Below are 17,566 nucleotides of genomic sequence, written 5' to 3' on the forward strand. Positions count from 1 at the left end.
CCATCATTATTCAGTTGAGCGGTAACTCCCGTACGATTTATAAAATAATATCACAACATGTTCTGACATGTCGTGACTTCTTGGAGCTGACTCATCTCGTTCGATAATTTTTAGTAATAAACTATTATAGGAATTCCGAACCGTTCCTAGCGATAACGACAATGTAATAAAGTCGTAGCAATGGATTGTATGCCTGTAAAGCTTTGAGTTGGCTCATATCCATACTAAGTAGGTATTAATTGTAATTTTTCCAAGAAAAATTCACTTGTAACCTTGTAATAAAAACACATTATTAAAAATGAAATAAATAATTAAAAATATCTATATACAAGAGAGGGTATTTGATATATCTAGTAATATCAAATAATCACAAAAGTAATATTAACGATTCGAGTAAAGCCGAACGGTAACACCGTTAAAATAGCTTTACTCACAGTATTAAAAATTCAAATATTAATTAGTACATATTGCATAATGAAATATTTCAAAAGAAAAGTTACTAATTCAAGTAATATGTAACGGTTGTATCGTTAATTTTAAATATCTTTATTCATGCTATTAAGTATTTGAGCATATTGAAAAATAAACTATTGCTGAAGGATTCATTAAAAACCTCAGCATTTTAAATAAAGTCCAACGATTATGTACCGTTGACTTTAAAGATTTTTACTCATTTTTAATTTTTAAGTAAAATATTATTAGAATAGATGTAAAAATAACTCACTGTACCGATCCGCCGGGATACACTTTTTAACACTTTTAGCACTTGCTTTTAGCAATACTTAATAGCACCAAGGTTGTAGTCTTGTAGACAACCTTCTCGCGGCGGAAGCTAGACGCCAATGAAAAAACATCCAGCGCCCGCACATTATCGTGCGCCCCGCCACCTGGTGGAGAGGTGTGCGAGAGAGATAGCATATATACAACGGAAAGAGAGGGCAAAATAGGCGGAAAAAGCTAGGTGCCTTCTCAATGAAGTAAGCTTCAAATTACGGTCAAGTGTTTAATAAACAGTTTCTGAATTAAAAAAACCGGCCAAGTGCGAGTCGGGCTCGCGCACAAAGGGTTCCGTAGCAGCAAATATAATAAATTACAGTTAAATCAACCTATCTCAAAAACTATAAGAGATACTTTGATCAAACCAAAAATCGTTGAAAGAGTTAATTAGCATGCATCACCTCTATTTTTTTTAGAATTTTATACCCCGTAGTTATAAAAATAGAGGGGGGGGGACATACTTTTTACGACTTTGAGAGCTGATATCTCAAAAACCGTTCACTTTAAGAAAAATGTTTTTTAGAAAACTTTATATCATTTTAAAAGACCTTTCCATTGATACCCCACACGGGTATGTACATCGAAAAAAAAAATTTCATCCCTCAGTTACATGTATGGGGGGCCCCACCCCCAATTCTTTTTTTTACTATTTAGTGTCATATTTTTGTAGCGGTTCATACAACACATATTCCCATCAAATTTCATCACTGTAGTACTTATAGTTTCCGAGTAAATCGGCTGTGACAGACGGACAGACGGACAGACGGACAGACGGACATGACGAAACTATAAGGGTTCCGTTTTTGCCATTTTGGCTACGGAACCCTAAAAACTGACGTCCCTACAATTTTGTGTCAGTAAACTTTTTTTCTTCTTAAATACCAGAGACGATACTCTAAAAATCGAAATCTGACATCTAGAATCGAATGCATCGATTACTTGTGAATAAGAATCATCATAAATTAATAAAATATGTGTTTCAAGTTCGATTGACTAAGCAGGTTACCACTTACCTCTCTTCGAAGATAAAATTGATAGACGTAAATTGGCTCGACTATACACGTGTTTGTCGATTGAAAATTGAATTAAACTGACAAAAATTGTGCGAATTTTTTAATTTTTCCGTAGTGCGGACTAGGCACAATTTTGATAGCGGAAGTTTATTCGTGAGAATAAAATCCGCGCGGTTATAACCGCTATGCGGACAAGGTCTAAAAGACACAAGCACAGATATACAAACAGACAGGTGTAGCTAATAAAAGCGTGTAAAATGAATGGATGATCTCAATAGCTTCGTTGCACGACTGAGCAAAACGCCCGAATTTTTTCCGCATTGCGAACATAGCCATACTTCATAGTTCATACTAAACAAAATATTCTTGTGGAAATAATTTGTACTTACCGCTTCGCTTTCATCTTACATCAAATCACAGAATTTTCCGTATTAATTTTATACTGCTAGTGCAGACTGCAGATACGTCAACAAAAACATCCGCGCGGTTAAAAACCACTGTGCGACATTTCCTAATAAAATAACTTTTTACCCGCGACTTCACCCGTGTAGTAAAAGCAACCCATGGGAATGATATCTTTAAAAACACTCCGTATTACTTACATTTTTGATCATTCAAAATAATTGTACAAAATATCATTGTAAAAGCTCCACAAGTGTGGGGAAATTTTAAAATGCTGCAACACTTGTATATTCTCTTCTCAGTGTAAGCGAGACAAAGTTATAACAATTAGACAAAGATAGATATAATACTGGGTGTGCTGGCCGGCGGATATGAAATAGCGGCACATTTACTCATTTTTAAAAATGTACTTTGCTTTATATTATGCCGTCATTTATTTTAAAACGAGTCATTTTGTTAAATATGAGGTTAACTTACCATATTTTCTGTTGCAAATTTCTTTTCTTTTTATTTCCTCTAGTAATTTTCAATATTAATGTAATATCGCATTAATATACATATGAAAATTGTTTAGTTAGTATATTTTAACTCTGAAGATAATTTTTTAAAGAATAAATATAAAGAAGAACTTTGTTTTTTTGAAATTTTTTGGTAGATTTCTAGTTTAGGAGCTGAACACCCCACTCCACTTTGCGCGGCAGCGGTCAGAAGGCGGAGCTTATCGGCAAACTCGCGTCGAGGCTAGGCTCACTGTCAATTCGAGAGCTGCGGAGAGTACGCTCGCGTTTATTACGTTGTGTTTATAGTGAAGTGTGCGATCAGTGAAAAATTTCGAATGACGTGAAGTGAAAAAAAAATTGTGTCAACTTGTGAAAAGTGCAACTTGTGTGATCAACATGTTATTGTTTGTGTATTATTAAGTGATTTATCAAAATGTGCAAGGCACCGTGGTGTGCAAATTTGATTTTTGCCACGTAGTGACGCGAACGGGTAATGATTCCTAATGTGGAGTTCGAAGCAAGATGGTTAGAGAGACTCGGCACCTGTGGGTTGGAAATTTACCCGATAACATACGAGAAGATCGAATAAGAGAGCACTTTAAACGGTATGTTATTGGTTTGTTTACAGTATTTACTTAGTAAGTTAAGGAGCTGATATTTAAATTAGACACATAATTACCTAACCAAAACATTATAATGAAAGCGTACGTACTACTCGACCAAGCCAACTAGACCCTTTTCAACTGTGACGTCACCCGCCCATGTCTCGGGTACAGATAGCAAAAAAAAAATATTAATAATATCACTGTTCGCTCTCCGCTATGAATAGTCTTATTTTTCCCCATTTCGAGGGCTGTCTATGAATAACAACACAGTAAAAACTTAAACAAATAACAACGAAAAACTTAACAGTCAACAACAAGCTTTAACGATTAATAATAAAAAGTACAGAAATAACTAGCGATGCGAAACGTACGAATGCGTCGATGCTGCGAACCGTACTAAGGCGAACGCGGTACCTGAGGCGGTAAGCGGGCGGGGAGGCCGCATTCCACCCGAGCGTCTAGTTGGCTTGGTCGAGTAGTAGGTATACAGAAGAAAATGCATCATGACTGGCATCGTTCATCTATTTGTTCATACTGTATACATTTATTACAATTAGTTTTTTCATTTCTTCGTGTTTATTAACGTTATAATATTTAGGCCTTCTTTCAATTATCTTATTTTAACTTTGTTTACGAGAGACCATAGATTGATTTTCGTAATTAATGGGAATGCTGTTTTATTTCTAAAATCGTAAGTCAAAATGTTTTACTTATCACTTAGGGCTAGTATCTCCCTAAAACGAATTTATTTTTTAAATTACTTACGTCTAATATTATTATGTAAACAACGCTTTCGATTTATGGGAAGAGAGACATCTTTCGAAGTTTTGGCAACTGTCAACGAGCTTTGTTTAGATTTTAAATGATACCCATGTTTTTTTATATTATTTACATGTTTTTTTACGAAAATGAAAATACGCTTAGGCAAAACATTGACATTATCTATATCTACCTCGAATCAGAAGTAATTTGTCTGAAATAAACAAAGGCAAATTTTGATCCTGGTGTTGTTTGTTTGTGTTCTTTTTCGACACTAAAGAGTAAGACTATATTATTAATTATAATTTAATATACCCAGATAGATACCTACATTTTTTATTCTAAGAAGTCTTATAAGTGAGATATTACCTACTGACGACATCATAGATTTTCGCTTACCTAGGTAGGTAGGTATTAAATATTAATATTATGGGATTCAAAGTTAAGAGGAATATATATATATATAAGTGTCAAGAAAATCCAAGTATAATAAATAATACTTGGATTTTCTTGTCACTTATATTTTATTAGATCACTGTATCAAGAAATATCTAGTTTTCATTGCATCCCTATGGGTTCCAAAGTATCGTAGCTTCTCGTTTTCAACTGATAATATAAAAAATTTATCAACTAAGTTTGGATGTACAGCTGTCCTTCATTATTTTAATGTAGTGTTGAAAACTCTCAATGGTGACAATCACAGCTGTTTTGGTTTTACATTGATGGTAGACCTTATAGTAGAGCCATTTTAATAGGCAACATTTGACAGTTCAACAAAATTCAACAATGTAACCTAGTAACGACGACATAGAATAACATGATATTTCGTTTTGTTAGAACTGCACATTTGCTTAACTTTTTTCAAATACGATTACATATTTATAATAATAATGACCGATACAAGTAATTTTAAGATTTCATATTACAGTCAAAGTTCCTTATTCGCGCTTCCTTCATTCGCGTTTTCACTATTCGCGGATGGAAAAAATGCGACCTAATTTCTATATTCGCGGCCCAAAATTCTTTATTCGCGGATCGAATCGGTACATCGGTATATACATATATGTATTTACCTAAATAAAAACCATTAGTAAACGCTTGAACTACAACTACAAATTTATAATGTCGACTAAAAAAAATGAAAAACGAGTAAAAAGTGACAAGCCATTGCCTAAACCTGCAGATAGTACCTAATTAAATGGTAATTAATAAATATGTTTGGTCAAAAACTTAAATTAAACTGGTTTCTTTATGTATTTGCTTTTTTATTTCGTCACCTAAGAACGTATTCCCTATAACCCCATACAAATTACCATTCCTTATTCACGGTTTCTCTATTCGCGGCACATTTACGGAACCTATTACCCGCGAATAAGGAACTTTTACTGTACTGATAAACCATTCTAAACATAATAAACAATTTCTGAATTAAAGAACTGACGTCGCTACAATTTTGTGTCAATAAACTTTTTTTCTTTTTAATTACCAGAGACGTTACTCTAAAAATCGAAATCATCAAGAATCGAATGCATTGATTACTTGTGAATAAAAATCATCATAAATTAATAAATGTGTTTCAAGTTCGATTGACAAATGTTTCAAGTCAGTATCGATTAATTCACTTTAATCGATGTTTTTAAGCAGGTTACCTCTCTTTGAAGATAAAATTGATAGACGTCAAATGTTGCCTATTAAATTGGCTCGACTATAGTATTCTGTATTAAAAGTTAGGCCAGTAGAATTAACGTAAATTTGTTATAAATAATATTTATTACATGTTTATGTTATTATTAGAATTATAGCTAATAAATAAAATTAAAAGTAAGTATAATATAATTGTGATCCTAATTCCTGCCTGGAACTATATAATACTAGAACACTAGTATTCAATTATTTACGGCTCCACTCTTAATCGATGCGCGCAAAGCAGATGAGAGAGAATAAACAACGCGGATTGTTCATAATAATATGTACACAACCGCTATAATTTAAGAGCGACGTTGCCAAACTGACGCGATGCCGACCGGTCATTGAGCCGGCAACGTCGCACGCGTCGCCTCGCTCGCATCGTTTTAGTTTTAGATAACAGGGTATTCGTACAATATATTGTATTATTGTAACTTTTTTGTTAACATAATAATATTAAAATGTATTTATTTAAATCAGGTTGCTTTTCACGATACGTTATCAGTTATGAGAGATAATAAGAATTAAATGTCTTATACATAAATATTTTGTACACACTTCTGAATGAAATGTATGAAGAGAATTATAAACATTTAAAAGAAAAGTATTTCTATACACAGTTATCAATTTAGTAAAAACTAAAAATAGGGCTTAAGCTATAATATAAGTATAAACTTACATTTGATTTCATAATTTGTTTGCATCATATCTGGAAGGCTAATCTCAAATTCATAGACAAATAACTGTTGGATACAACTTAGCTAGGGTAGAGTTGGATTAAAAAAAACCTATAGTCGATATTACTCAGTTCAGATTTGGCATTGTATTGGTGATCTCTTACCTCTGTATAAAAAAAATAATTTTGTTGCTTTTTGTCAAAACAGTCAATTAGATAATAGATTTTGAATTAAATTATAGCAAACAATATAAAAAATTGTGAGTAGGTAAATTAATTTGTAAAAATATTCTTTGAAATATTAATATGTAATTTATTAATAATTTAAAATATTAGTTTAAAAAATATGCTAATACTAAATATTCACCTATGGTACATATTATGTAGCATATAGCATCAACAACATATCCCATGACTAATGGGAAAGTATTTTTGAAATTGGTCCAATAGTATCTAGTAATTATTCAAACAAACAAACTCTTCAGCTTTTCATGTTCTAAGGCAAGTCTAGTCACTAGATAATAGTAGAGGGATATTGCCGCCCTTCGGCATTATAGTACATGTAGCTCCTAAACTATTTCGCGGCCCACTCTAGAACTCTGCAGGAAGTATCCCTAGATCAAGCTGAGACATGTTTTAGACAAATTTTATAATGTTTTCTCTTTTCCAATCTATGCAAGGATCTTGGGTTAGTTTTTTTTGAATTTGCAGAAATACAATCTTCTAAAAATTTTATTGTAAATTTCATGCAGTCCGAAACTGCTTTGTAATATGAATTACTAACGAGGTAATAAATTTAAAACTATGCATTTCTTATGATGATTTGTCAAAAAAGTTCTTATTATTTGAAAGCACATGTAGTATTAGGCTGGAAGATACCGACACAAAATTTCGGGTCATTTGTAACAGGATGGCGGTTCTACAGGGGTCTCTTGTAACACAAATCGACAATCGTTTGACTTTCGCTTTTTATCCGACGAGTTCGACTAACGCCCACGCGACTAGGCCGCCGGTTCCAGCGTTATGAACATCAGTTTTCTATTTGTCATTGCGTACTAAGACCCCTGTAGAACCGCCATCTTGTTACAAATGACCCGAAATTTTGTGTCGGTATCTTCCAGCCTAATAGCACAGTATTACAATATTATTTCCTACAGTAAGGAAACGCCTTTGATGTCGCGCGATGCCGCCGCCAGCGTAGGTACTTACGCTGCCTCACGAAAATACGCTTGGGTTGCAACAAATGGGAAATAAAACAATTGTGATTATCTATACTAATATTATAAAGCTGAAGAGTTTGTTTGTTTGTTTGTTTGTTTGAACGCGCTAATCTCGGGAACTACTGGTCCGATTTGAAAAATTCTTTCGGTTTTAGATAGCCCATTTATCGAGGAAGGTTATAGGCCATATATCATCACGCTACGACCAATAGGTGTGGAGCCACGGGGGTGAAACCGCGCGGAGCAGCTAGTTAATATTATGATGAAAATGATGAAATCATTTATTCATATCCCAAATCTGATGTAATTATTAAATAAATCTGATGTAATTATTTGTTCATAAATATATGCATAATTACAGATATTGCACTGCTAAATATTATTTACGTGGACACTTTATTTTTGGATGTTCTTAATTGTATATTATAACATTTAACTAAGTAATGCATTCGCATTGAGATGTACAATCTGATTAGAAAATAATGAGGACAACATATACATAGCTTTAATTTTAATTCAACAGATACAATTAATACAATCTTTCTGAAATATTGTTTCCTTCTGGGATTTTAATGTAGATTTACATCGTAAACGGAACAGTTTGTGCGCGCCACAATAGAATATGTAAGTACCTATGTATAATAAAATTATTACACAAAAAATACGACTGCGTCGTCCTTTCGCGCTAGATAATGCAAACTAAGCGTGTTTGCCTTACGCGGCCCGCGTCGCCCGACCCCCCGCCAGTTCCCCTCCGTTTCTCTGCACAAGTACATTCGTTTCCGTACTGTATAGATATTGTAATACTGTGCTATTAGTAAATAAGTATCATTACTATTTACAACCTACTGTAGATGAACTCTTTCTTGTCACTTGTAGTAACTGGGCACACATAAATGGGCAGCGCATGTAATTTCTGTTTATCATCTGATTTATTACAGTTATTTTTTTTTTTTCGAACATTTATTTTAATATGTGATGTCACTCATAAAAATTGTGATTGATGGAAAACGTTTCTTTGGCTAACACAGCGGTCTAAATGTTACCCAAAAAATGCACTGTACGACAATACATCGTAGACGTAAAAAAAATATTGGAATAAAATAAATTAAACTAAAGTAAGCATCTCAAAAATGGGCCACAATACACGACTCAGTTTTAATTTGTTAGTAGGTCAAATAAAAGAATAATCGACAAAAATTTGCTAGCGGCGCTTTCCGTCCTTTCATTAGACAGCCCGGTCGTGATTGAAGGGATCGAGTTTTCTGTGAATGGTTTAGGTTTTGTACTTTTGAGTAAAACAATGCCTCTGAGGCTCTGATTCTATCTGATGGCTATTTTTATTTTTAAATTTAATATTATTCAGTATTCACCATAAGATACCCAAAACAATTTTAATTATGAGTTTCCGCGCCACTTTATTTACGTGAGTGATTTGAAGTTTATAGACCCAAGACTTAATAAATTACAGGGGGGGGGACACCGTGTTAACGAGTTTGGCGGGCTATATCTCGCAAATGGTAAGATGATAAAAAAGTGTTGTATGTATACTGCCTCATTTACATAGACCTTTTCAACGATACCCCACACAAGGGGGTGCGCAAAAAAAAAATACAAAAAATGAAAATTGCCCTTAAAAAGGGCAATTTTCATTTTTTGTATTATTAAAATTGAGATCCATATCCAAAGTATCCTTGAACCAAGTTCATGCAAATCAATCCATAAACGTAGAAGATATTGTGCTGTGACAGACTAGGACGGATGGACTGAAAGAATTTATCTTATCTTTTCTGTTCCTTGTCGGACTACGGAACCCTAAATAGTCTTTCTTCAATAATAAAAAAAAAACAAGGCAAACGTCACCAGGCGTACTTAGACCCCTGAAGAACCGCCATACTGTTACAAATGAACCAATATTTTGTGTCGGTATCTCCCGGCCTAATAAGGGTTTCGTTTTTGAACTCTAAATGAACAAGTCCAGTATCCAGAAACCAAATATGAAGTTTGGTTTAAAAAAAGATATCTTATAAAAATCAAATCAAATTTTTATGTAGTGGGTAAATGGTTTCATAATGTTTATGAGGATTTTCACTTATTAACTACTAGCTTTCCACCCGCAGCTTCGCCCGCGCAGTCAAAGAAAAACCCGCATAGTTCCCGTTCCCGTGGGATTTCCGGGATAAAACCTATCCGAGGTCAATCATCAAAATATCTCTACACCAAATTTCATGCAAATTGCAAATTGGTTCAGTAGTTAAGGCGTGATTGAGTAATAGACAGACAGACAGAGTTACTTTCGCATTTATATTATTAGTATGGATTATTATAACACCTAGCACAATACAAACACAAAGTTATTCATTGCTTTCTCAATAATACTTGTAAAAATAGTTTAACATTAAAATTAATTAAAAATAAAATATCGTTATTGTATTTAAATAATTTGTTAATGTACTTAAATCTTCTAATCTTAATATATATATAAATAGTCCATTGAATGAGTCCCTCCAAGGGGGGTCTAGAGTGCGTGAGTTAGTAACGTAAGATGTTTCTTCGGAAACATGTCAAGAGTCCCTAGGTAATAAACATACTAAAACCCCGGTACACTAGGAGGAGCCCCGGAGTGGGGGGAGGGGGGAAATGGGTCCATTTTTTCATTTTTCGCTTAAATCTCAAAAACGGTACATGTTAGAGAAAAACTTTCAAGGAAAAGTTGAAAGGCCATAAAATTATCTACAAGTTGTACCTTAATCATTTTTTCCTATATCTTAGGGGCTGACTCCACGAGCGAGAGAATCGCGGCGATATTATCGTCGTGCCACGTATTTCTATACACTCTCTATGGAACCGTCTCCACACGGCGATATTATCGCCGCGATGCGACGAGTGGCAATGAGCGCGCGAAACGTCATTACATCGTCGCTAGCCCGCCGCGACCAGCAGCGGGCTAGCGACGAGCGCGCGGCGGGCCCGCTGTCAAACGCAGCGTCATTTCAGCGTTGCCTCTGGTCTTCTCGTAGTTCTCTTCAAGGAAACGTGGCAATACCGTTACAAGTCGCCGCGGAAACGCTGCGATTCCGTTACGACTCGTGACGATACGCGGCGGAATTATCGCTCGTTCGTGGAGATTATCCGACGATATAAGGGCGGACTCGTCGCGATTCTCTCGCTCGTGGAGTCAGCGCCTTACCGTTTCTGAGTTATACGCAGTAAAAAATGATTTTGGCTCAAACAATTTCCCCATACTACACATCAATCGATCAAAAAAATATTTCTTTCTTCCAAAAAACTCAAATGTGCAACTTGTGACCGGTACTGATAGATTGCCCTTAATTAGGTCTATAATTGGTAAAATAAACACATTCCTCCATGGACGCATGCACGCACTCTAGAACTTTTTACTCAATGGACTAAAATCTCGTGTCAAACTCAAACTCAAACATTTATTCATTCAATTAGACTTCTTATAGAAGCACTTTTGAAACGTCATTACATATTTTAAAATTTACCACCGATTCGGAAAGCAGTATCTACGGAGAAGAACCGGCAAGAAACTCCATAGTTGCTCTTTTAAATCATGTCAGTTTTACAAAATACATATAACATTATAATATATTATAATAACATGCCAAAGAACTGTCCTGTGGTTTTTTCGCGACAACCCTCCATGGGTTTTTATCGTCCATATATTCCTGAATACTGTAGTACGCTCTCTGAACTAGTACATTTTTTATATAAGTTTTAAATTTAGAACTACTAAACTACTAAACTAAAAAATATTATGAGGAATTCTATTGTAAAAGCGCATACCTTGACCCATAAATGAATTTTTAACTTTAGCTAATCGGAAAAATGGCATTTCAATTCTATTTCTGTTCCTTGTGCCATAACAAGTATATTAGCACTGAAGAATCTCTTTCTTATGGCGTCCCACAGGGAAGTGTTCTAGGACCGACACTGTTTCAAATATATGTCAATGAATTATGTGAGTTGCCCATTACGAACGCTAAAATACTTTCTTATGCAGATGACACAGTCTTGATCGTTCACGGTAGTTCTTGGAATAGCTGCCACAAAAATGCAGAAGCCGCGCTACAAACAGTAATGTTGTGGTTGAAAAGAAACTTATTAACCCTTAATGTCAATAAAACTAAATTCGTTACTTTTGCTAGCAATCTGTCACAAATACCTGATGACGAATTTTCAATTACGGCTCATAATTGCTTGCAGCAATCAGATACCTGTGATTGTAACTCAATTGAGAGAGTCTCTGAGATTAAATATCTGGGAGTAATAATAGATTCGACACTGCGTTGGAGTAGTTTAGTAGGCGTTTGGCGCGTCAAATTTGGGATATTTTCGTATGTCATAACATAGAATAATTAACAATCAAACCTCTTTCTATATAATTATTATCAATTAAAATCATATTGAAATTGATGTTTTTGATAGTACTGATGACCATGCCATTGAAAATTTGCCGAACGCTGCCTTTAAGTATGTCATTTCCATCGTAAAATATATAAATTGAAACACAAATTTAACCAAACTCTTTACTCGAATCAAAACAACAATCAACAATCATAGAAGACAAGTGCACTCCTGACGTGAGTCATAATGACGGTTGTTGACAAATTGCAAGAGTTGACTCTATCCCGCTCTAACCTGACTAATTTAATATGTTTGTTTCGCCACTCCGAGAGCAGAGCTGCCAATATGGAAATATTTGGTCAGATATTCATCAAATAAATCACGATTGAAAAATAGGCGAGCCGTTATGAGTTAGATAAATAATTGAGTAAATCTATTCGAGGGGTAGTTATTAGACTGTTTATCTCGGGATTGAAAAATCGGCCCTTAACCAAGGATTGAAAAATCAGCCTTTAAAGTGAGTAAGTGCGTAATTCAGTTCTCATTCAATCAGATGAATGAACAATGAGTGTGAATAGTTCATTATTTCAAACTATAAAATAACATTATTTCTAATAATAATAATATATAAAGCTACATAAGATATAAGTTACTAGTAGAATGTAATTACAATCAGTTTTTTATTTTTATTGTTACGCTGTTAACGCTATTGTTTTTGTATTTTTTTCGTTAATTGTAACGAATTACGTTGTGTTTATTTGATGTCATATTGTTACACACCATTTATTCACTAGACGATCGAGGCAATTTCATTCATTCCCAATTTTCAATCATTCAGTTTGTGACAACGCTGTTTTTATTTCATCAAAAACTGACAACACAGTGGTCAGCTGGCTACGTCTAATTAAAAATCCGAGTATAGTAGATATTTGGCTCAAAAGGGACTTGGACTTTGTATGAAGCAATTTCTTGACTCTTGTTACTTTAATCCTATTAATATTATAACTGTGAAAGTTTGTATGGATGTATGGATGTTTGTTACTCTTTCACGCAAAAACTACTGAACCGATTACAATGAATTTTAGCACACATATAGAAGGTAACTTGGATTAACACATAGGATAGGTTTTATCCCGGAAATGCCACGGGAACGGGAACTATGCGGGTTTTCCTTTGAAAACGCGGGCGAAGCCGCGGGCGGAAATCTAGTCTCTCATAACTTGCAGCTATAATTTAAAGTTAACAATAAAATTTTATGATTTTATTGTACGTATAATTTATCCAGCTTATCGAAAAAAAAACATACATTTAAAGCGTTTTTATTACTTTTTATCGTTTTCCCTCTAAGAATTTGGCAAATTTTCAAAAAAAGTTGAAATTTCAAATATTGCTGAAACATATGTTTCGGTTAGACAATGTTTTCTTTTTTAAACTCCCTATAAACTTCTAAACTTAAATTGTATATTACACACCTGATGCCTAATTAAGAAAAACAGAATTAATATGAATATTATATTTTCCTTAAGTATTTTTAATTAGCTAGTTAATTCGATGTTTTATTATGTAAAATTAACCAATATCTAATTTTCGTACCAACAAAATCACTTTTTTCTATTAATTACATATACAAGCATAAAAAATATAATTTTATGCTGACTTACCGACACACTACAGCTACGGTTGATTGAGAGAGGCTAGTTCAGTAAATTGTAGAGACGATGCGCGATGGCGCCCCAGCTACGAGAAATGCGGCAACGTCGCTTGGCGGATGACTCGATTCGTACGTGTAGGTACTTACGTATACAGTGGTGCGGAGCGGTAATTTGTATGTACATCGTAATTCCTTATTAGCTAAAATTAAAACAGCTTAAATTTAAAAGTATTGAACAGTTTAAGTTATCTTATTTAACCAATGTATAATTATTTTTTATTAATTAATAAATTCAGGATATTGCATTTCAGGATTTTGTGCTTAAAACTATTTTAATGAAGTACGTTGTAAACATTTACAATTGTAAACATACATATATGTACATATTTCTATAGTAAAAGTCATAAGTATATTTATAAGTTTGTTATGCAACATCTGTGTGGTGACTAGTGGCACCACCCCGTGCAGTATTGTTTGGCCCCACCCCAGCACTTGCTTTATCGACCTGCGCAGGCTACCCCGGCCATAGCTAGCTCGACACCCGACCCAACCAGATTGAAACCCTACCTACCCCCTTAACATTGTGCGCCTGCCCGTTCTGTACAATTTAATTTATTAGTGCCGCATTACTATAACACAATGCTAGAAATTGTTAAAAGCTATCTTTATAATATCATACCTACTACAAAACTATTTTCCTCGAAATTGTTACAAACGCCAGTCACTTGGGTCAGTTTATGACAACTATCTAATCTGGATCCAAATGCGTAAAGCGTTGATAATTTAAGTTGATGTTTATAATAATAATGAAAAAAATATTGCCTGCATTAATTATAGTTGCCATAGTGAAACTGTAGAGTATTTACCCACTCATGCGGTCTGTACCTTAATGTTCATTCGCCCGAAAAATCCAATATAAATTTTACGAAACATCTACCACCTACAATAGCTTCAGGTTCGTGGTGAAAGTTGAAATACTTGTTATCAAACATTTAACTACATAGGTCATTGAACCGAGCAAGGTGGGTGCTATGATTTTGTTTCTCACATTACGCATTAATGATAATGATATTTTATATGTATACGCAGAAAATATTTAAAAATGGTTTATTAAACTTTAAATATGAAATGGTAAATGATGAATAAATATATTTCAAGATATGGACTACAGTCCATAACACTATTACATATAACATCGTAATATAAATGAACATTATTACTTTTGTATTCGGCATTTGATATACCTACTAATGCACTAAAAAGAAATCGTACCCGTAAGTAGATAACCTTGAAAAAATCAGTTAGCAATGCTGAATATATTATGTGAATTGTAAATGGGTAACGTTCTCTTTTAATATAAGATGTTATGCTGCGTAATATTTAACAATTTGTTTTTATATTTATTATTTCTCTTAGCATAACAAAACATCCTACTATCCCTACTAATATTATAAAATATAAATGAAATCTGTCGGTCTGTCTGCCTGTCTCTTAAGATTTCACGCCTGAAACACTAAATCGATTTGGATTAAATTTAGTACAAGGATAGTTTTGAGCCCTGAGATGGAAATTCGCACGGGGATAATAACTATTAGGGTTATCCTTTAGAAGACGCGAGTTGAAAGCTAGTATTTTAATTAAAAAGAACTAGTCCACAAAACCTCGCATGGTTCTCGTTTATTCCTTTCATTTTAACATGCTTATATTAGCTTTACTTGTACAATTGTATATAACCGATTTCTTTAAATTTGACCTATTTTAATGGACATATTTATTTCAAACTTTGTACACCTATCAAGGGCAAGACAACAATTTTATGAGTTTAAGTACTAGATTTCCGCCCGCGGCTTCGCCCGCGTTTTCAAAGGAAAACCCGCATAGTTCCCGTTCCCGTGGGATTTCCGGGATAAAACCTATCCTATGTGTTAATCCAAGTTACCCTCTATATGTGTGCTAAATTTCATTGTAATCGGTTCAGTAGATTTTACGTGAAAGAGTAACAAACATCCATACATCCATGCATCCATACATCCATACATCCATACAAACTTTCGCCTTTATAATAGTATTAAGATTAAGATCTTATTAACTTGAATAAAAATAAATATTGATATATATTATGTATAAACTTTATATACATATATATCATCTTATTTATTTAATTAATGTCCTATCCTAATAAAATTGTATTTCGCAACTTTTAAATGATGTATTCAGAAAGTAGCCTGACGTCACCGAGCCGGTACCTGTACCCTCTACCCTTTCTCTGCATCCTGTGTTAGTCGGTGCGTTTCTTTTAGCCGCGGCGGCACAACGCGGCGCGTCGTTGTTTCACACTACCAAAACTTATATCATCACACAGACGCAGTGTACACACCAACACAGTCGCATTGAGTTGGTTTCACACGGAAACGGGTACGGCGGGCGCGGCCATGTTGTAAGAGTAAACTTGGCAACGTCGCTCTAGACATCGACCGATTTAATCATTCTTTGGTGCCGCCGCGCCATCGCCAGTGCCACGGCAAGTTTCTCGTTATCTACAAGTCATGTTCGATGTACGTGTTTAATGTTTCAAGTTATTTGAGTCAAAAGTAACAATAGATAAAAATAAACAGTGTCTAGGTGAATTAAAATTGAAAGAATCATTGATTATCTAGTAGATTGCGATTTTATTTTTTTATGGAGAGTAAAATATAATTAATCACTATGTAGGTATAACTTTTATACACAAATTACACAATACATAAAGTATAAATAAAGTGAATTACAATAGGTTAAAATTTAGTTACATTCGATATTAATAATTATTGTATTATATTATGTAATCATTAAAAGGCCTAGTATTTTTGAAGTGAAAACTTCTTTAGCGGCGCGGCGTTGGGTATAAAATCTTAAACTCGCGTCAGGACACGTGGCCTGATCGAAAAAGCGTAAGACGGACTTTTTTTTTAGCCCTTATATTCCATGCGTAAGTAATGGTATCCCCATTCCAAAATATCAAACATGCTGAACGTTAATAATCAAGTTTTCACTTCTGCCGGCACTCCCGGAGTGCAAACCGTCTTTTTTTTTATAAAACTAATTTATAACGGTAATAGTGTACACTTATGACATTGCACGAGTTAATTTTATATTGTATATCAACGTCAAGAATCGTTAGTGCCAATAATAATACCGACGTGTTGTCGATAAAACGAGTCCGACGGAGTGGCAACAGCGCATTGTTCAATAGAGATATGTATTGCGTTAAAAGCGGCAACAGCTCATTTTTTTTGTGTGGTTTTGTCATGTCATGACGACGCGGCCCCGCGCCAACGACTAGGTACTAGGTAGTCTGCGCACAACGCACTGTTGCGGTAGTTGCGGTCGCCGCGTCAATGTTTATTAATATACCATTCAAGTTTTACAATGCATACATTCTCGTAATAAATTTGAATCAAGTATGTTTAGATTATTTACTTTTATAAATATATTCAATCAGTGATTAAACACACAAAATTGTAATCTTAACTCTGTCACAATGTCTAGTTAAAAAAAAGAGAAGTACATAGTTAAAATGGTAATGAAAAACATTGTATAAAAATATTTTATAGTGCTTATGAATTAACTGTTTAAAAATACCTTTATACAGTGTGGAAATTTTCCTTGGCCCCTGGAGGGAAAGTACTTGAAATACTGGAGATTAAATACTGGAGAGAGAGAAATTTTGTTGAAAAACAATTCTTTTACATCTGCTTCGACCAGGAATTAAACTGACTAAAAAGAAAAAAAACATTGTTAGGTATTTTTTTCTTCTAATCGACAAAAATAATGTTAAAGGTGATTATGTTTTGCTAGTTTCTCGTAAAAAACATTTGCTCTTAAAAATATAAATATCATGGAATCTAACATTTTTTATTGTATCAT

General features: G+C 34.1%; 1 protein-coding gene across 1 annotated transcript in view; it reads left to right on the top strand.

The window, feature by feature from the left end:
* Positions 1 to 2,929: 2,929 nt before the first annotated feature.
* The window catches only part of spen (spen family transcriptional repressor split ends), a 102,287-nt gene continuing 87,650 nt past the window's right edge, over positions 2,930 to 17,566 (top strand). The window contains exon 1 of the mRNA XM_090111395.1: positions 2,930 to 3,297. Coding sequence (XP_089967521.1) covers positions 3,215 to 3,297 — 83 coding nt within the window. The 5' untranslated portion in view covers positions 2,930 to 3,214. The remainder of the gene's footprint in view (positions 3,298 to 17,566) is intronic.

This window comes from Colias eurytheme, chromosome 17 (genome assembly GCF_061535395.1).
Source record: "Colias eurytheme isolate Ceu_HAF_F1 chromosome 17, ilColEury1 Martin Lab GWU primary, whole genome shotgun sequence".
Classification (NCBI taxonomy): Eukaryota; Metazoa; Arthropoda; class Insecta; order Lepidoptera; family Pieridae; genus Colias; species Colias eurytheme.